Genomic DNA, 21,531 nt, shown 5'->3' on the forward strand with positions numbered 1-21,531 from the left:
TTATTATTTAAAGACAATACTATTCTGAAAATGTACTTAAAGTACTTAAACTACCACTTTATTTTTAAGTCTGCCCAATTTTAACCAGGGATGATATTTTTGTTTCTGTTTTGAATTCAAATGCAGTTTAAAAGCTTTTTTTCAGAAATTAAAACAGCTTCAGTTTACAATATTCATGTCCATGTCTATTATTTGATTCTGTAAGCCCACTAAAACCGTTTTAAATTTAAAAAAAAAACATTTGCGATTTGGGGCAAATTTACGTGTACAATTACATACGATTAATCAAGATTAATTCTTACACAGCCTCTAATTAATTGGATTAATTTTTTTAATCGAGTCCCACCCCTAATATATATATATGTAGATATATATATGTAGATTTGTATATGTTGTATATACAGTATGTATATATGTGTGTGTGTGTATATATACAGTATGTGTATATATGTATGTGTGTATATGTATATATATAACTGTATATATATGTGTATAGATGTGTATATATATATATATATATATTTATATATATGTTTATATATGTGTCTCTGTGTGTGTGTGTATATATATATATATATATATATATATATATAGATATATGCCAGCAACACTCATGACAATGACAAAACAATTACATTGTCAATCATGTTACGTTATTATTAAAATGTTTCCTTTTCTTTTTACTTCTCTGCTGCCAATCGCAGGTATTTTGCTATATATATATATATATATAAATAGATAGATATAACAACAACACTCATATAAATGACAAAACAATTACATTAACAATCATCTTACGTTATTTTTAAAATGTTTGCTTTTCTTTTTCATAACTTCTTTAACACACTACTTCTCCTGCTGGTATTCTGCTATATATATATATATATATATATATATATATATAGTGGTCCCCAGCCGGGACGCCGAGGAGGGCTTGTGCCTCCTCCAGACCGTGAGGGGGCGTCCGTCCTGGTTATGTTGGGGGTCTCGGGTACAGGGCTTGGAAGCCCAGCCCTGTAGGGACCCTTGGCCACCGCCATGCAGCGCCCCAGTGCCTGTAGAAGTCTGGAGCCCAGCACTTCCGCAACACCCAAAGGGCTTCCGAGTGCACAGCCGGCACTTCTGCCACACGGAGGTGTGTCTGCAGGAGATTGCCGGGAAGCAGCTGGAGCCCATCCGGGTTCCCATATAAGGGGCCGCCTCCCTCCAGTCATTAGTGGAAGTCGGGTGGCAGAGAGACGGAGCTGGAGATGGGACTGGAGGCGGCCAAGAGAGAGAGGCACAGTGACTGAGAGGCCTGAACTTTGGGGAATCGGTGCAAGAGGCACTAGGGTTTGTGCACGTTCATATTGTAAATATTTGTAAATAAACAGTGTGTGGTGGATCCATCGATGTCCGTCTGTCTGTGTCCGGGTCACCTGACACATATATACTGTATATGTATGTATATATGTGACTACCATCCCCAACAGGGTTAGAATCTGAAAAAGAAAGGCAACAAGAATCACTACGAAAGAGGGATGTAAGGCATAACTGCTGAACAGAGAGAAAAAACAACATGATCGTAACAGACGAGCTTAGCACTGTACCATTAATCCTGTGTTAAGAAATGGCTGTTTCAATGTGCTGCTATGTATGTATGTACAGTATGTGTGTGTATATTAAATCAAATTTTATATTGTTCTCCCTCTACATCTAATAGTCACATGACCATGATATCATCAGCTTTCCCCTTTTGATTTTCCAGGTATAAGAGGTACGCCATATTTTGGGGAATACAGTCAAAATTTATTTTATATAGGGGCTTTTCTAAATAAGTATAGTGAATTCCATCATCCTTGGAAATTCCAGTCTGTAGATTTCGTTGGCATATGACAAATTAATTTGTCCATACAAGCTAAAACACGGTGAAAGAAAAAGTTGTGACATTTAGATATTTTTAAATTAAAGGGAATAAACCCCTCAGTTTTCCTTGCATATACAGTATCCGTCTCTTTTTAGCTAAAAAAAAAAAAAACTCAGTTTCTTCTAGGTAAAAACTACTCCCTGCATTTTATGTGGTTGCTATGATCATGTGAAGGATGTATTGCCTTCTAGCCTGTGAATGCTTTGCAAATCACATGATGTATTGGAAAACAAGTGCTGGGCTGTTCTGTTTCAGTGTTTTTTGATGTGCTTGTCAACGTTTGTAAATCAGAGGTAGCCTCTGGAAGAGCAGCCCAATTGATGAGATGCAGTGGAGCGTACACACTCAGATTAAAAGTTATCTCAGCAGCAGGAACAATATTCAGTATAGCAAGATAGCTAATAAAGCCACTCTACATACACATTCAGTCTTAATTGTTTTTCCTTCCTTAAATGGCTCTTAATTTGTTTTCTTATGGTTAAAGCTATGGGCACCATGGTGGCACACTAGTTAGTGCTTCTGGTTTAGAACTGCATGATATCGGGTTTAAATCCCCATCCATTTACTGTCTGCATGAAATATGAATGGTCTTCAGGTGCTTCTGTAGATTTTCCTCTAGCTATTCCAATTTTGTCCCATATCCAAAGATGTTCAGATTAAGATAAATACTTACTCAAAATGTATTAAATTAGATGTGTACTTTAGTCTTGGTTATGTCCTGCTTTGCATCTGATGCATCAGTAATAGGAACATCAATTTTCTCAGATAAGCTTCAGATTCTTGGGTGTGAGGTGGCTGTGTGTGTATGTATGTGTGTGTGTGTGTGTATGTGCGTTTGAAAGACTGGTGCCCAATCAACTATCGCTTCTTGCCTTATGACCAGTGTTGCTCAGATAAGCTCTGGCTCCTTGGGGCTCTAACAAATGCATGGCTGGATGAATGGTTAGAGCTGCTGCGTCTCTCCTCCAAAGGCCTGGCTTCTGTGCCAGACCTGCTTATTTATTTCATGGAGTTTTCATGTTCTCTCTGTCTGCTTGTGGGGCCTTTCTTTGATGCTCCAGTTTCCTCACAGACTTCAAAAATATGTAACTCAAGTTGGTTGGCTACTTTTGAGTAGGGGTTGAATCTTATTTTGTTTTTTTTTCTCTGATTGTGGAGTAAATGGTTTTTTGTACTATGTTATTATTGTTGTTTGATTGAATAGCATGCCATTTTGATGCTCTGGCTTTTGAAAATAATATTTATATAAAAAAAAAAAACTATAAACTGTCATTATGTGTGCCTGTTTGCATTACACGTCCCTGCCATAGGTCTGATGCTGCTTGTGTAAAATGGGGCCTGCTGTCTTCAGTACTGTTATGATAATACAGGTTAGAAAAGGGGTGTACTTCAGCAATATTTTTCATAGCATTGCCTTAAAGAGCCTTATTGGAAAGCACAATGTCTTGCTGCTACACCTAATGAGGTTTTGAACATTTTTGGGATCTTTTCCAATCATGGAATGGTAAAGAAAACATTGTTTGATAATATATGTTTGATAATACATTTAGTCCATTTTGTAAGAAGTACAAATCTGTTCCTAACTACATGAAACTGGCCATTTTTAATCTGTCTCAAATACAATTTCAGAATATTACTTATAGAAGACACTTTGTATTAAATGCACTTATTATAAACCTACTTCAACAAAATATAGCTATCAGATAATGTTAATTTATATAGCACCAGTAAGAGCATATACTTCATCAAAGGCACTTGATGGAGCAAAGAAGATAAACACAATCTACCAAAATGCAGTACAGTCTTAGTGAAAAGTGCAAATTAAAAGAAAGCATTGCTGGTGGAAATAAAATTGATTAAAGTTTAACACTAGATGGTATCAAATAATGCTCTTCAAAGTAATTAACAGTTCAGTTCAAAACTTGCGCAATGTGAAAATAAATACAGGTAGGGTGTTTGTATAGGATAGTATGTTATTAATATGACTCTGCATAGTAGTGACAGTTGAAGACCTGGACATTAAGGGACAGCAGTGAAAACATTTGGGAGCTCAGGTGGGTTTTCAGTATACATCTGAATACATGGACAGTTTAAAAAAGTGGGTATTAGAAAACAGGAGCCAGAGAGTTAAAGGCCTACTTTGTAAAAAGATCTCCACTGTCAACAGGTTTGTGTGGTGCATACAGCGCGGACTGTAGAATTGGAACAAGCAGCTTTAATGGTGTGTAACAGAGTTTTAAAGATGATTCGGTGTCTGACGAGATGCCATGTAGCATGGTGAGAGCTTTGGAGAAAGACTCTGGCAGCTACCTGCACTGTTTGAGGGGGAATGTTCAAGAACCCCTTTAAGTAGTCTCTTGGTGGTCATACAAACCGACAATTTCAGGCTGTGATTAAGTTCCTGTTTAAGGGAATTGTGCAGTCCCATGCAATGACATACTCGACAAGCATGTTATTGACTTTTGTATCAGTCCAAGGCATATGCCTGCTGCTTTCTTTTTATCAGCCAGTTGGTAATAGCAAATGCAATATTAATGTCACGTTAATGATTCTCAATAACAAAAATACTTCTAGAAAGCAATACCCTTACAAGTTCACTGTTGATGTGAATTGCAATGACCATATGAGCATCGTTCCGCTCTGTCTCATTGGGAATCTATCATTACTTGAAATTTGTTTTGTAACATGAATGATTTGCTGTCACTATTTAGTGCTGGTGACTAATATGTTTCTTAAAACATTAAGATTGAATTCACAGTATTAAAAGTATTGAGGAAGTGTACTTAACATACTTTGTCTTAACAATCTAATAATTGACAAATCTTTTTGTCCAGATAGAAGATGCAAACAGAGTATATGTCTAAGTGGTGCACCAGTCTGTTCATTTGTCAAAAAAAATCATCCATGATTTAAAAATTAATGGAGCACAAGTGTCTGCATTAGTTTCTAGCTGTGTAGTTAGTTTGCTGTGTTTCTGGGAGCCATGTTAATTATAGTACACACAAAAAAATTTCAGACTCATCCAGATGTTTTTTCCCATTGTGTAATGTTGCAATCTTATCCAAAAATCATTTAAATTATTTTTTTTCCATCATCTAGAAACATGTATTATTACCCCTAGAGTGACAAAGCTAAAGCAGGATATTATAAAATTTTGAAAATGTATTAAAAGTAAAAATTGAAATGCCACATTGTCAGAGGGCATTCATGCGTTTTACTTTGACCCATGAATTTTGGCTCATTCTGTTGTTTATCATTGAGATGTTTCTACATCTTGTCTGAAGTCCCTAGAGCACAGTGGCCTCCATAATTCTTAAACAGAAGAAGATTAGAACAAGCATGACTGTTCTTAGAGCTGGCTGCCAGGTCAAACTGAGCAATCAGGGAGAATAACCTTAGTAAGACTGGTGGCTCTGGCTGAGCTCCAGAGAACCTGTGTGGAGATGGGAGAAACTTCCAGAAGAACAATCATCGTTGCAAAACTCCACTGAACTGGGCTTTATAGCAGAATGTCCAGATAATAGCTTTTCCTCAAAGAGGCTCCTAAAGGACATTTAAACTGTGAGAAACAAGTTTCTCTGATGCGATAAAATCAAGAATGAACTGTTTAGCCTCATTTCTAAGTGTCATGTCTGGAGAGAAACAGGCAGTGTTCATTACCGTGCAGTATCATTCCAACAGTAAAGCTATGAGGTGGCAGCGTCATTCTGTGAATTTTCTTTTTCAGCAGCAGAGACTGGGAGACTAGACAGAGTTAATAACAAAAAAAACTGAACAGAGTCTGGACCTCAGACTGGGCTGAAGGTCCACCTTCCAACAGGAGAATGAACCTGATCACAAAGCAAAGAAAACACTTGAGTGTCTTAGGGACAACTCCGGGAATGTCCTTCAAGATCCTGCCAGAACCCAAACTTTAACCCAGTTAATACATTTCTGGAGAGACCTGGAAATAGCTGTCAAGTGACGATCTCCATACAACCTGAGAGGCACTGCAGATAAGAATGGCAGAAAATCTCTAAATCCAGGTGTGCAATGCTTGTCATGGCAGACTGAAGGAGACTCCAGGCTGGAATCGCTTCAAAAGGACCCTCAGTAAAGGGTCTGAAAGGTCTTGTGTCAGTGGAATATTTCAATTTCCTATTTTTAATAAATTTCTAAAATCCTATTTTTGCCTCATTCTGGGGTATTGAGTGTTGCTTGATGAGGGAAAAAAGAATTTAAGTGATTTTAAGCATGAGGGTGCAATTTAAGAAAATTTTGAAAAGTAACAGGGTCTGAATACTTTCTGAAGGTACTCTATATTATATTTGCTGCCTACTACCTTAAGTTGTCTGACGTCATCAAGCTAATCTTTAAGCAACTGAGATGTAGCCATAAAGCAGCTAACTAACAAACATTGCACGTGTGCATTACCGGACTTTTACATAAAGAGAGAGGTCTGTGTAATTATGTGATTGTGTTAAATTTACTGTATATCTTACTGTCATTTTTGTGAATGTGTTTAAGATATCTTAGAGCTATTGTTTGTAAATAGAAAGAGGTGAGAGGAACTGTCAGGCCAAAAAGGTGGCCGTAGCAAAGGCCTATGTGTGCGTGAAATGACTTTCAGATGGCCCTGATGGATTTCTGGCAAACAGCACAGGAAGAGAAGGTGGGACATTGCCCTGGATGCTCAAAGCAAGGGTGTCGAAACATTGAACACAATAGGAGGCATCCTTGAGAGGTAGAACTCCAAACTACAGTGATTAAAAATCTCTGTAATTACAATCCTGGATGAGATGTGACTGGAAATGCTGAAAGTCTGGATGTTGTTAGGGGTTGTTTTGGCCAACATATCTCTTCAGATTCAAGGGGAGTAACAAGAATCCCATCTTTGCTATAGAACAGTGAATCGGCTATTCATATTTACACAGATATTTGAAAGAATGTGAAAATGTGCCACTCCATTAACTTGTGCTTTGTGCTCTTGGGGAAGCTAGGAAAGAATTTAATGAAACTTTTAAATTACTTGATTAAGGCTGTTGTCTTTAACATATTTGTCATTTACCGCCCAGGACTTGGCTTCCTTAACATGTTTGGCTATTGGCGAATCACAGAACTTTATGACCGTGGCTGAATGGTAAGGTCACGGTAACATTCTTAAATCACCCAGTCTGTCTGGAGACTACTTTCCTGTCTGCTCTTATCCTCTTCCTTTCCCAATTTGGCATGGCCAATTTCAATCTTTTTAACTTCTTATTGTTCAGATGCAGTATTTGGGATGACCCAGAAGAATAACAGAAAGCGTGACCAATAAGCATAATGTCCCTTTTGTGCCCCATGGACCTCATAGTCGGCTTTGCACATATATGGTTCTCTTTGATTTTTGCTAACTTCATAGTTACTCGCTTCTGTGAGAGACAAATCTGGAAACTGTGGCTTTGTGACTTCCTCTGCTGTCAGTGAGACAATAATGAGCTCCAAGTTTGTTTTTCTTTTCTTTTTAACTCAATTTTTCCTGTTTATCCTGGCTTTTGTTCTTTCCTGTGATAATGTCAGTCAGTGACTGGATCCAGTTTATTCTTTATGTATCATCCCACTGAAGTAGAAAACGTTTCCTTTTCTTCTGACAAGACTGCATGTTATCACTGAGCATGATGTGCTATTTTTGCAACATTATCCTTAAGGATTCTGCATATCAGCTTGTTATGGAAATTCTCTATTCTCATATAGAGCTTTTTCCAAGAAGTAGAATCAAACATTAAAAATGATAGCTGGAATGCAAAATAACATCAGTTATTACATCACCTACAATGTACTAAAAGAGTCAAAGAAAAACGTCTTAGCCTGGCATGCAGTTTACATAAACAAACATGAGGGTCTGAGGCTACCAGAACAGTTCAACTCCTTAGCTCTTCATACAAATTCTATTATTTAGATCAGGGATTTCTAACCTGGAATGCTTGCACCACCAGTGGGTGCAGGATGGCATTTCAGATTCTGCAAAATTTCGGGAGGTGCATTGTCTGCCTTTATCATGGTGCCATCAGTGACTTGGAGATCATCTGTTGGTCATTTATCATTTAGAACTCCTGTTATGTGATATGAACAGAAACGAGCTTTCTGCACATATCTGTCCACTGTGAATGAGCCACAGAAATGCATGTTTTCCACGGGTTCCTTGTTGCGGGCAGAGTGCTCATAAAGGCAAATAACTTTCTTTAAGAGAGTGGAATTTGGGCCTTGCAATGATCCTTTGAGAGGGCCAATGTATATTTTGTGCAAGCGTTAATCATGAAACATCACAGTTTTCGAGGTTTTGAATGACATTTTTGCTGGGGAGGGGGACAGGGGACAATGGGGCCTGAATTGGATGCAACACTTGATTCTTAGACTCAGCCCATCTCTCGTGCTGGTGGTCCTGGCTGTAGCACAGCAATTTTAACTGTGCTGTGCATCCGTTTTTGAACTGCAGTTCAGGTGGTTCATTGCTTAGCAGCACAGCAGGGTCTCTACTCCCCTAAACCCTTTGATTGTTGATCATGTGTCATTTCCTTGCGGTGCTTGATGCTTCACAGGATACCCCAAAGCCCTGGATCCTCAAACGAGTGTCTAAGCTTCATGGGGGAAAAGTCTGCAAGATTATTAACATTTATAAAAGTAAATTGTTCAATTTATGTTTACATTTTATGCATCAAGTGCATTAAAAGCTTTTTTTAAGTTCAGTTTGTTCACCCTCAGTACTTTATATGGTTCAATTTGTGGTTCAGAAATGAGCAATTTGACTTCTTCATCTTCAAATGTTATCTTACTTTTGTAGGGGGTGCAAATATAAACATTTACTAGGGGTGCTAGGTATAGAAAAGGTTGGGAACTACTCATATAGAATAAAAATATCCAGGGTTATATCAAAACATGAAGTAACAATAAGTTCAGGAGACCTGCTGGAAGACATGGCAGGCCATGTTCATGTTCATGACATTGCTACAGCCATGATTTGAAGAGTTAACTTGGCTCAAGTTACTCGAAGTGTAGTGCCAAGGTGTTCAAAAAAACTAGAAGCAAATAAAATGGTAACAGTTGGTATCACTTTCAGCAGCTCTCTTGGGAGATACTGTCAAATAGGTGCGCATGATTATCACATAATTCATCATTGGCAATCGTTGATATAGTAAATGTATTTATTAATTTTAATAGCACTGCAATAAACACATAATATTGAGGCCTACTGCATAGGCTATATTCTGTATACACACAGTATATTAGAGCCAGGATAATTATGAAAACAATGGGTCACCGTTTCAGCAAAACAGTGAATACAGTAAATTACTGATATTCAAATAATTATGAAATCAAATGTATAACAAAAATTTATTTTTTCAAAACAAATGTTATCTTCTGGAAAACTAACCATCAGTACCACTACCCATTCAAAAATGTAAAATGTTAAATATGGAAATGCTAATTGGGGTTCTGCTGCATTAAGGAAACAAAAGCTTCATGTGTATTTAAAATCAAAGCACAGAATGAGTCTTGGTGAGTGTATTGCACTGGCACCCAGTCTAAGGTTGGTTTTGGCCTTGTGTCCGATGTTGGTGAGACTCTGGCTCCCCAAACTGGAACAGTTTATGGATTGTTGGTCACACATTGAAGTCGTGCTATGATTGATTGTTTCTCTCATTGAGGGGGGTAAAAAAAACAAATCATACCTAAAACTGTAATTCACATAGAACATCATGACATTTGTAATGAGTACAATCCATTGAGCCCATCAGACTTGTTAGTCCCACTTAGCTGCCCCTTACAGTTAGATTTTCCAGGTGCATTTCCTTTTGTTATAGTATATCTAGTTGGGAATATGAATTATTACAACTATTTACAATGATCAAGCACCTTCTTTATGATGCCTCTTTCTCCCTGTTTTTAGACTTGTTCAGATAATTATACTGCATGTTCAAATGCTTTGAGATTGTGAACTGGGAAATGCGCTATTTAACTTACAGTGTCTTGTTTTTACATTTAAATGGTAATCTTATTGAAGTACTCATTTCGACCAAAAAATAAACACTGTACCTTTTTATAATTAAAGCATAATAGTCACATTTTTCTTTGTTTTATTAGTGAAAATTACCCATTCTTGTGGGAGCTTTAAAAAAGGTGTGTCATGAAATGATGATCATACACCAGAAAGGAGCAGATCAGCGACATCACTGGCCTATTATTAAGCAGTAGAGAGAATTCAAATCCCAAGAATCAACCTGGTAGCGTGGACTACACTGTGCATAGTTGATTATTGTGTTTTTGAGTTCTTCCCTCAGTGCAATATTGGACCGCTCCTTTTGTGATTATAAAAGACAGAAAATCATGAATGTTTCGATTTAAATGGCGTCTAATATCTATATTTTTCTCATTAAAAATTTCACCTGGTCATTTTGCTAATCCATTTCATATACAAACTTAATTCAAGATTTTGGCTATTGTAAAATTTATAGACATGTAAGGTTGTTTAAGACCTATGTAAGGATACTGTGCCTAAGGATAAAATACATGAATGATAGTTTAGTTCTGACTTCGAAATCTGATATTCAGCCTTTGAGCCTTCCAAGCAGCCCTTGCATGTTTGTGTGTGTTCACAGTGGTCCCGTCCCTGTCTGCCCTCCTCCCCTAGTAAAGTTAAGCCACCCTCAGCTGGCTTTTAGGAGGACCTGACTGTAGACTTTGTGGAGCCTACGCAGATGTGCGACTCATTCAGACTTCTTCTGTTCTCCTCTAGTAAAACATGTGGCTTTAAAACTTCCACCCTAAGCTCCTCTAAGGGTAAGATTGCTGCGCCTGTGATTAACACCATGGATCAGTGTTCACTGGTTTAATTTACTGTATCTGAAAGGTTACACAGTCTAAACCAGTTTTTTGGGCGTTTCCATTGGACTTATGATACTATTTTGTAAGAATTTCAGAATTGCCTGAAATTCTGCCCTTTTGTTTAGTCTGTTCTTATAGCTGTCTAATTTGTATCGCAGCATAGAGTTACATCATAGTTTGGTTATGTAACAGAATATGGCAAGTCCAGAGTCTCATGAAAACATTTAATTGGGAAATGCCTTTAAAATTTTTGTGTTTCATAGTAAAGATATTTTCCCCCTGCAAATGATCACTGTGATCATTAAAATATAATTATTTGAGTTACTAAAGCAGAAAGAAATGTCAGCAAGTGTGTATAGTGTGCCAAGTCAGTCTTACCTGCAGCCTTTTATGGCCTTTTCATGCACAGTTCATTTTTAGACAGTCAAATGCCATTAATATGTGGCCAGTATAATTAGCCATGGAGAATTCTCTTTTGTATTCACAGTGACTGTTAAAAGAAAAAAAAAAGTTCACTTTAACACCTTTTGAACTTTCATGCATATTTCTTTGTTGCTGAAACAACATTTAAATGTGCTTTCAATTGCTAATCTTGCAGACATTTCACTTAATTCTGAATAAATCTTCCTTTATTCATCTATTTTAAGTGTCTATGAATGTATTCAGAAGATGTGTTTCTAAATATGATGTCATGTGTCATCTAAATTTAAGAGACATCTTTACCCAGAGTGGTTTACAAACGTGAATCATTACACATACAGCATTTTCTAGTGATGTTCAAATGCAGTTAACAGGAAATAACAAACACCCTTTAAAGTGGAGCATAAGGACTGTAGTTCTGTAATTAATCCCAAAGATTGGTTAAAATTAGGGCTCACAAAAGTCCACATTGTGACTGTTTTGTGGCAGCCAACTGCCCAGCCCCATTGTGGTCATTCTGCACTGCAGCAAGCAATGCTGATTCTGAAGGAATATAATGGACTGACTAGATCAGTTATTAGCAATGACACAACCACTCCAAGGTTCTATTGCAGAAGAGGATAATATTAGGACAGTAGAATATTAGAAGAAAAATGATAGGATCAGGCCATTCAGCCCAGCAAAGCTTACCAATCCTGTTCACCTAATTTCTCCAATTTAACATTATGGTGAGTTTTAAAAGTTCATAAAAGCCTTGTATCTGCCACACTACTTGGTAACTTGTTCCATTTGCCTGTGGTGGTCTTTGTGATTAAGAACCTTCTAACTTTTTTGTGAAATTTACCCTTAAGAAGTTTTAACTGTGGCCCTGTGTTCTTGTGCAATCTATTTTAAAGTATCTGCCTCGATCCATTGAGCATGTTCCTTTCATAACTTTATCCCCTTATGCATAAGGTGTCCTTGACTGTATTTCAGAGTTGTTTGTATATGATGCAATAAACCCACAAGGTATCCTTTCAAATAAATCACAAGTTTTTGTGTTGTCTGCTCTCTTTCATTATCAAAATGTGGGATTTGCATACGTACTGTATACCCAAAGGCGAGCAGCGCGTCACAACTAAGTTAGTCTGCTTTTATGAAATATCCTACCTACAGTGAGCCGCATACAGTGAAAGACTTATTACCATTGGATAGCTGAGGTTCAGAATGTTGTAATGATGTATAGATGTCTATGATTGGTCATTTGAACTACATGCCATAGCTATGTGTAAACAGCAACAAATATAATACTTATCTAACAGTTCATCTTTTACACAACTTTATGCACGTTTATGCCCCAAACTTGAGTCAGATTCTGAAAAAAAGTTTTGACTTTATTGGCAACAACTTGTTTAAATAAGAACTCCAGGCTACACTTGATCTGTAAGACAAGCTTAGTATATATCTTTGAGATGTTGTGCCATGCCGTTTTACAGTTCAGGCATCATGGGTTGAGTTACCATACCCAGAGGCTGTCTGTTGCCCATTCTCCCTATGTTTGTTTTCTGAGCAGTGCTCTTTCAATTTCAACTTGGAGTATAGACAGTGTTTCTTAGTAATTGTTATGTTGTACTTGTGCATCTTGAACTTTCATGGAAGAAAATCACCTTTGCCAGATCAAATGTCACTGTATAAAACCACCTGTGTTGCTGTGTCACGATTATGTGAAGAAGAAGAAGAAAAAAAAAGTTTTAGCTAGTGACTTGTTCACATTATTACCCCCCATACGCTTCTGTTTGTAGGTATTTGTCACAAGTGACCATAAGCACCACACAAGTCTTGCCATTTCAGTCCAGTTTTAACAGCTGTCTTTATCTTTTGCATTCAACATGTCGACTATGAGTACCTAATGTCATCTTACCATCTAATGTATCCCTATCCTTGACATGAACTTTTGCAACGAGACAGTGAATGTCATTCACTTCATAAGGGAGTGGTTAGAATGTTTTGGCTCATCTGTGAATATTATGTTATCTACAGTTTAAGGATCAGTTTGAGGCATTACATACTCCATTTCATGCAGTAAGCGAAGATGGGGACTAAACCAGTGCTTTTCAGTTCATTTCCCAAGGTCAAGGTCTTTTTTTATTGTCATATGTACAGTGAAAGTCTTGCTTGTGTAATGTTCCTTGCAGGTACAGTAATCAACATAAAACACAAGGAAGAGTAAAAAACTTGTAAGTTATTCTAATATTAATAGTAATCTCAGTAAGTAACACAAAGCATAACATTTCATAAACAAGAATGACAGAGGATGTAGTGCTTAGTTTGCTCAGTTGATTACAGATCATGTTGTTTGCAATGTAGAGTAAGCTAGATTGTACTTCAGAAGTGATTGAAATCAAATATGTCTCCAGTCTGATGCAATGCAGTGTTCACACCTCATTCTTTTCTGATGTCTAATACTATGATATTTACAGTTTCTAGACAAGTGAGCTGAGTGTGATTGGTTAATAATTAAACAAACAATATACTTAGTCTGCGTTTTGAAAGCTGCTTTAAAATAGAAGATAAAACAGTGAAAGTAAGATATAATAGTATTTTTTTTTTTTTTTGTTCGTTTTTTCTTTTTAACCATGTTAATAGAACTCTGTGGGTGAAGATAGTGAGCCCTGCTTAGGTTACATCTGACAAGGTCTCAGTCCCGGTTCTGCTCCATGTAGACAGACTCAGAAAGGAACTGCCTGTGTTTGTAGTATTCACACGGTCTTCAGGACAGAAATAGTACATATGACCTAAGTTTAAAAAGGCTTTAATTTACAGATCTTAAGCCATCAGCCTTACAGTTACCAATGTCATGGTAACATCTTTTAGTGAGCCTTTAACATTTTCAATAGTAAGTGTATTGTGCTTCAACGTTTTTAAACATTTTCAGCATTGTGCTTGACTACATTTTTGTAGATATGTGAATTGTTTAATCAGGAGTAATCTTTATTCTTCTAAATGAAATACCCGCAAGTTCTATATATTGTTCGGATCAGCTGATGCATGTAGTAGAAAATGAAGATCCTTATTCATCTTTGATTTCTACTAAATGCACCAGTTAATCTAAACAGCACACAGCACTTGTGGTTATAAACAAGCACCTAATAAAAGTTTAACATTTGAACAATTATAATAGGGGTCACAAAAAAGAAATAAAGCTTCCTAAATCACTGTGTTGGAATCATGTTTTGCAACCCTGTCCGAACTAGAAGATGTTCCAAAGTCAATCTGCACAGGGCGTGAAGGAGCACAACTTATATTAGGAAAGGCTTGGGTTGAGGAGAGCCAAGTGGCTATACGCCATACCTCCCACATTCTCTTCCCAAGTTAACCATTGTCTAACTGAAGAAAAGTTTGTTTTCTGCAGCCTTTGAAACTTTTAAAAAATATACAGTTTGACATACATTTATTGCATTATAATTAGTATTTGATTTTTAAGAGGGAAATTGTTCCTTCACCTATGTATCTTAAGCAAATTCATTTTTTAACATTTTTTTCAGAATTATTAAAACTGTTTGCACTATTCTACAATCAACTACGCAGTACTTTTTGCCAAATATAACATACAGGTTTTTTTTTTCTGTAAATGGTGGTCTTTTAAAGCAATAATATTTTAAAAATAAAATAAATGAACTCGTCACGTGTTACAGAAACAATTATACTCATTGTGTTTCATCATAACTTTCCCATAGCGCATTTTTTTTGCCAATTCTTATCATGTGTGCAAATGACATGCTGATGTACTATATGCCTGCAGGATGACAATGGCACTGGCTTTTGAAAAAAAAAGTATAGCATTGCTTTGATGTACAGTGTATTCAGTTTATTTCAGATTTATTATCTTGTGTACACAGTAAAATTACGTTCCTATTTGCCTCCAAGCAGTGCTTAAAGTGGAACCCAATTACTGGCAATTCTCTGTTTGTTCAGCATCTTGTTCCTTCTCCCAACTCGTTATTTCTTTTATATGACAAGTTAGGGGAAGTTCAGAGATAATGTATATAAATATATGATATCAAAGTGGAAGGGGTACTCTTGAATCTATGAGTGCCATGACACACTAACATTCAATCAGAAATTGGGGGTCCCCCCAAAAGCCCCACTGAATCTCACTGCATAGGTTATGTAAAATATAACAGCACAAGGATAGGCTCCAGCTGCCCCGTGACATTACCCAGCATAAGCAGGTTGGCTTTAATGATGCAATTAAAACAGGAAGTACTGGACAAACGAGACTGAGAGAGAGTCTGAGAAGCAGGCTTCACTACAATGCGCGTGAGTGAGGGAGCGCCAGGCAAGAAAGGTTCAGACTCAGGAGGATAATGAGGAAGGATGTTGAAGGTATATGTGTCCAACAAATTGGTGATGGATGATGATATTATAGGCCATCGACTGAGCCCTAGAACTGTTTTTGTTATGTTATCAAATTTAAAATATGTTTTCTACAAATTCATATCATAAAATGAGCTTGTGGTAGAATATACTGTACAACAATGGATAGCTGAGGCCCTGGAAGTTCACAGAAACTGAAGAGCAGGGGGCTGTTCAGTATGTATTTGAATGTTGAGAGAGGTGAAGCTCCGGGGAGGAGGGTGCACTAAGGTCAGTATGCATTAGGAAAAAGTACAGAGGCTCAGTTGTTTTCTCAGGTCTGATTGGGCTGTTGGAGCAAAACGCTTTATAGGTTAGGAGACAATTTGATATTTCAGGTGCTGAAATGCATAAAGATTTCTAGATGTAAATCTTCCTCTTTCTCACTCCCTCTTTCAACATACAAAAGTGTTCTCAGAGTATTCCCAGTGCATGTTTAGACAAGAGAGGCATTTCAGTGTGACTTAAAGAAGTCTTTGGTCATTGTATGAGGATTTGCACCTGTCCACTACAAACACTCAACACTGAAAAGGGTACTAACTGCTGGCTGTGTGTCCATAACAGTGAATATTGGAAACACTTGAATGGTTGTGACTGGGAGAAATGGCTTGTCGATGTGAATTTGTATTCGACTTTACTAGTCATGGATCCTACTTAAAGGAAGAATTACCATAAAATGCTTAAACACCAGTAAATATATACATTTTAGTGGTGCACAGACACTTGGGGCAGTGAGGTTGGTGATCAAATTTATAACTGTGTCATCTTCCCTGAGGCCATATTTTCTAAACACTTGAAGAGAAGTAATGAGCTGCCAGCTGACCACCACAGGAATCTCAAATGGGACTACAGAGATTCTGATAAACCATTAGATGAGTCAGCGAATTTAGATGGGATACCACCAAGGCAGGACTTTGCAAGTTTACCATATTTTTCATTATAGTCCTTTTCCAACTTGCAGGCTATGCAAAAAGTCAACTGATATTTCAGCATTGTTATAATAATAACAACTATTAGTTTTCTCCAAAATAATTCAACACCTTTTACTAGCTTTGAAGTTATAAGAAACACTTCAGTTTGTAAAGTTGAGGTTCCTCAGCAGCGTGCCAACAACAAATCATTCTGTGTTGCGTCAGTGCACATGTTCTTCCATTTGTTGTTGTTTAAGCACATCAGCTCGGCTTCATGTGAACATTTTCCATTTTATTTCTCGCTGAGAGTTTATGGAGATTGGTTTTGTGTTTTGTCTCTCATCAGTTCATATTCAGGCTGAATTTTGTAACTTGCAATCCTTCCTGTACATATTCTCATTCAGCTGTTGCAAATGTATTCTGCCAGGTCTTTTTTCAGTATTTATTTAACTCTTGAATTGGACTTCAAAAAGCAGAACACTCTTGATGCAAATGAAGAATACTTCTAAATATAATGTAGTATTTTTCTACAGCTGGACGTTTACAAATCTGATATAGTCAGTACTTTAGTTGTGCGTTCCTGTCCTTTGATTCATTTGTGTGCTTTGCCACAGCCAGCTAACAAGTGTGCCTAAATTCTTGTAGGCACATTTAATCTGTGGCTTCTGAACCAGATCAAGTGGTTCCTTTTTCATTTAATGTAGTTTGTTGTAGCTTTTATCATAAGTCATTGATCCAGATATAAACTGAGATGACTGCATTTAATCTGTCAAGAAGAAACCACTGGAAATGATAGATGGAGTTATAGTTCAGCATGATCTTTACAACTCTGTACATAAATGGTATTTCATTAAAGCAGAGTGTAATGCTGTGTGTTTGAACACTGCTGTCATGGTGTCGACTTAAATATACTGTGCCTGGCTGAGCAATCTTTTACCTCTATTTCACCTTTAATAAAGTAATTATTGCATTGGTAGAGAGTGTCTGAGGTTGAACACATTTTCCAGTTAGTCACTTGTAATTTCAAGTCAGTTCAATTCACTTTCACACACCAAAGTGAAATGTTTTTATTTTAAATCCTAACATTCTTTTAAGACCATTATAGAAATCTTTTTTTTTTTTGTCGGCTAGAAACAAATATTTTTTTATTGTCTTGCAGAAGGTAGCTTGGAGTTAGGCATATATTAGTAGGCTATTCCTAACATTGCCTTTTTCTAATTTCATTTTTTTTTTAAATTATACAACCAATAAATATGACAGCTCTTAAATGGATATTGTCAAGTGTGGTATGTAGCTGAGCAAACATTCTGAAATTCTGAACAAGTAAAATATTATTTTTAAGAAAACTCTTTTTTTTTTTTTAGAAATTCTCCTAGTACACTTCAAAGTGGACTGCTATTGGCAGGGTCTTTTTTTAGTGATGAGAATATTATCTGCTGTTTGGCTGACACTTTTATGATGGTCATGAATGACACACTTTTCAATTATCAGCTGAAAGTTTCGACACACCCAGACATTTTTTTTGTTTTTGATCAAAATTGATATCCTTTTTTATCACAATACCATTAAATTGATTTAAAAGTATAGCCAAGGCATTGCTAGTGTTTATAATGGCCATTACTACTTGACATTACTGATTTTGTTGTTTATTTTTCACATATGTCTTTAAAGCCTCATTATTAGCACCATTTCCTTCAGTGTCCTAATGGTGAACCCCTTAGATCACCCTTAATTAGTCATTTTAGGTGATAATTGGTTATTAGAGAAACCCTTATAGTTGCATTAGCTCTGCTGAAACCTCTTATTCTGTTCGCTTGAGTTGTTAGGTGCCGACGATCCTAAAGTTAAGTTCTGGTTAAAAAAATATCCAAAATGAAATGGCTTTCACAAGAAACATGTCAGTCTGTTGTTGTTTTGCAGAATGAAGGCTATTCCATGTGACAGATTGCTAAGTAATTAATTACTGACTTGAGAGAAGAGGGCAAACTGGATCATCAAATCGACTTTTCTCTTTTACTTACAACGCTAATATTTACGCTATGTATTTAAAGAAGAAGCCAACTAAGGACCTTTCAGGTGTTTGGTTCTCAGACTACATATACTGACACCCTTATCCTCTAACACTGTTGCCCATCTGGGCCTTCCCCTTCTTGTCTATCCTCCTGAGATCCAGTTCACCATCTTCTCTCAAGACAGTAACAGACACCTTTGTATGAAATCTTCAGGTTGGCAGTCTCCCATGGAATAGCCTTTATTCTGCAAAAAAACAAAAAAAAAACACAAAATAACAGACTGACAGGTTTCTTAAGAAAGCTATTTCTTTTTTTCCATTTTTAACCCAGAACTAAACTTTACAAATGATGGTGCCTTGCAACCCAAGTTAACAGAGTAACACTTCCAGTGGTGTTAATGCAATTATAAAGGTCTTTCTAATTAGTATTTATACATGAGCAATGAAGGATAAGCTATGGAGGTTGACCATTAGGACACTGAAGGAATGACTGCTGGAAATGGGGCTTTGCAGTTGTGTGCAAATATAAATAACACATTAGACATTTCAAGCAGTAATAGCAGTTAGAAACTTATTAGAAACACTATATTTGTAATTGTATCTTGATTACAAAGGTATCAATTCCAATCTAAAACATGACGATTTCTGGGTGTGTCTGTACTTCCTTTATTAAATAAAATGTTATGTTTTGATGTGCCTGATGTCCAGTACTGCCTATCATAGGCTATTGTTTATCAGACTTTAAAATTTGATCAAAACAGGGAGGACTGGATGAAAGATGCTTCTTTTTTTGGCAGTGGGAGTACCGTCAGGTTGTCACACATTATGTCAGAGGCACAAGTCCAACTTCCAAATCTGTGTTTGAAAGCCAGTAACATTAGACATTCTTACAGACTGCCTGAAATGCATTAGGCCTTTTATTTTACTGAGCTGTTGACAGTGGATTTGCTTATCTTATTTTATACCACGTCTCAAATGAAGTATAAAAATAAGAGAATTTATTATATCAGTGTATTTCCTGAAAAATCTTGGTTACTGGTGGTTTTTGAAAATACCTTTGGGTTTTTAGTTTCCATGAGAAATCATAAAATAACTCTGCAAGTTCTAATGAATTTTAATGAAAGAAATGTACCCATCTTTCATATATTCCACCAGTGATTTGAGAAGGGTTTTTGAAACGTACATCTCTGCAGCTGATGATTGTGCCAAAGATGAACATCAAGCAAGATTTACTGTTTAACGTCTTAATGTTTGATGTAATGTTAAAAGGTTCTTATGCAGTGTTTTATAATAAAGAATAATAATAATAATACATTTTATTTATATAGCGCCTTTCCCATGCTCAAGGCAGGGCATACAGTATATAGCATTGTACAGACCAAAAAAATAAATAAAGAAGATTACGACAGTGAATTCAGAGAAAAAAAAGCCTAACAGACAACATAATTGATGGTCTGCACACACACACACACACACAGGTTACATGAGCATCTTGACAGAGAGGTAAACTGAGAGAAGGGTAATAAAGTCAAGTTGAGCTAAAGGCCTTCCTGAACAGATGAGTTTTGAGTTGTTAATAGCTAAGGATTCAATTTTTTTCTCTTGCCATTCTTTATTCTGTTAAATCATTAAATGCTTCATTTTTTTTCTCTTCCCAGCGCCAGCTTGCCCACTTGCTCTTTAATCTTGGCTGCATTAACTCGGCTCTACAAGTTTTTGAGAAGCTAGAGATGTGGGAGGACGTCGTCATCTGTTACGAAAGAGCTGGTCTCCATGGAAAGGTTGAGTATTGATTTGAAAGTCTGAGTGATATGAGCGCATGCCTCAATATCATGTTATGTAAGAAACAAAATGATCTGACAGTCACACTTGAGATTCTCTCAGCTCGCATTCTGTATAATCACAACTTTAATTAAATTAAGACTGAACTGGGGATTTTTTTTTTAGTTTTTTTGTAACATGGCTATCCTATGTTAATGACTAAGCTTAGTTCTAAAGTAGTGCTATGGTGCTAGATTTTATTCCAACCACTTCATTAGTAGATTATTTTTAATTAATTAGTGACACTCTTTTCAGGTTTATAAGATAAGATGGTCTAGATAAAGAATAAAGTGATGTATTCTTCTCATACGTCATAAAATAGAAGTGTCAGACTCTGTTCCTGGAGTACCGCTGTGCCTGCTCATTTTAATTCTGGCCAGTTTATTAATAGGATGCCAGATATTGCTTCTAATGGAACATACTGTTTTATTTGGTGCAATTTTTAGCACACTGGCTTATTAAGATTCAGATCCCTTAATTGCTCCTTTCACGCTGTAGCAGATGCATTCACAGTCCTTATTTGTTTTTTTTTTTCCAACTCGGTGATCAAGGCAATATCTTATACAAGAATGAAAAAGGGTTTCATTGATGAACCTCAGTCACGTATTGTTATCAAACTTTGCCTGCTGTGGCAAATTAATTGTAAAATCTGCTGATCTGTGTTAAGTGTGTTGACAAAGATGCTACATACAATAAAAGGTACTGATGCGTATCATGCATAATGAAAATTGTTACCTCAGGAGCATGATAATCTGAATAAAGGAAGTGACATACAAAGATGTTGGATTAGATTCTTAAGTGTTGTTTGACATTTGCGATTAAATGGAGCGCATAGTAGCTCATCATCTGTATGGAATCGTGGAAGTACAAATATGAATATGTAGCTAAGATTTCTGCAGATTGCTCAGTGCTGTAAGTGTCTGTTGCTTATGCTATAAAGCACTCGGTTTGTAATTCATATACAGAATTCATGTTCAATTCCTTCTGTTTGTTGTGTGTTTGCCTTTAATGTGTGGATATTTGGAATATAAGACACATTCTGGTAATCATAGACTGCTTCTTGAGCAAAAGCTAATAGGTGTATTGGAAGCTGATGTTGCAAATTTTTAAGTTTTCCTGCAGAAGATATCAATAGGAGTTGTGCTACATTACTGCCACGGAAATAAATGCATGGATCTGTATATGCTGAGCTTTTATTCCTGCAGTTAAATTCCTTAAGCACTCTA

The 21,531-nt window shown here is 36.5% G+C and overlaps 1 protein-coding gene across 1 annotated transcript in view; it reads left to right on the plus strand.

The window, feature by feature from the left end:
* Positions 1–21,531, plus strand: part of ttc27 (tetratricopeptide repeat domain 27) — a 267,145-nt gene that overhangs the window by 180,462 nt on the left and 65,152 nt on the right. Inside the window, exon 12 of the mRNA XM_039739065.1 lies at positions 20,143–20,265. Within this exon, the coding sequence (XP_039594999.1) occupies positions 20,143–20,265 (123 nt within the window). The remainder of the gene's footprint in view (positions 1–20,142; positions 20,266–21,531) is intronic.

Source organism: Polypterus senegalus, chromosome 16, assembly GCF_016835505.1.
Source record: "Polypterus senegalus isolate Bchr_013 chromosome 16, ASM1683550v1, whole genome shotgun sequence".
Classification (NCBI taxonomy): Eukaryota; Metazoa; Chordata; class Cladistia; order Polypteriformes; family Polypteridae; genus Polypterus; species Polypterus senegalus.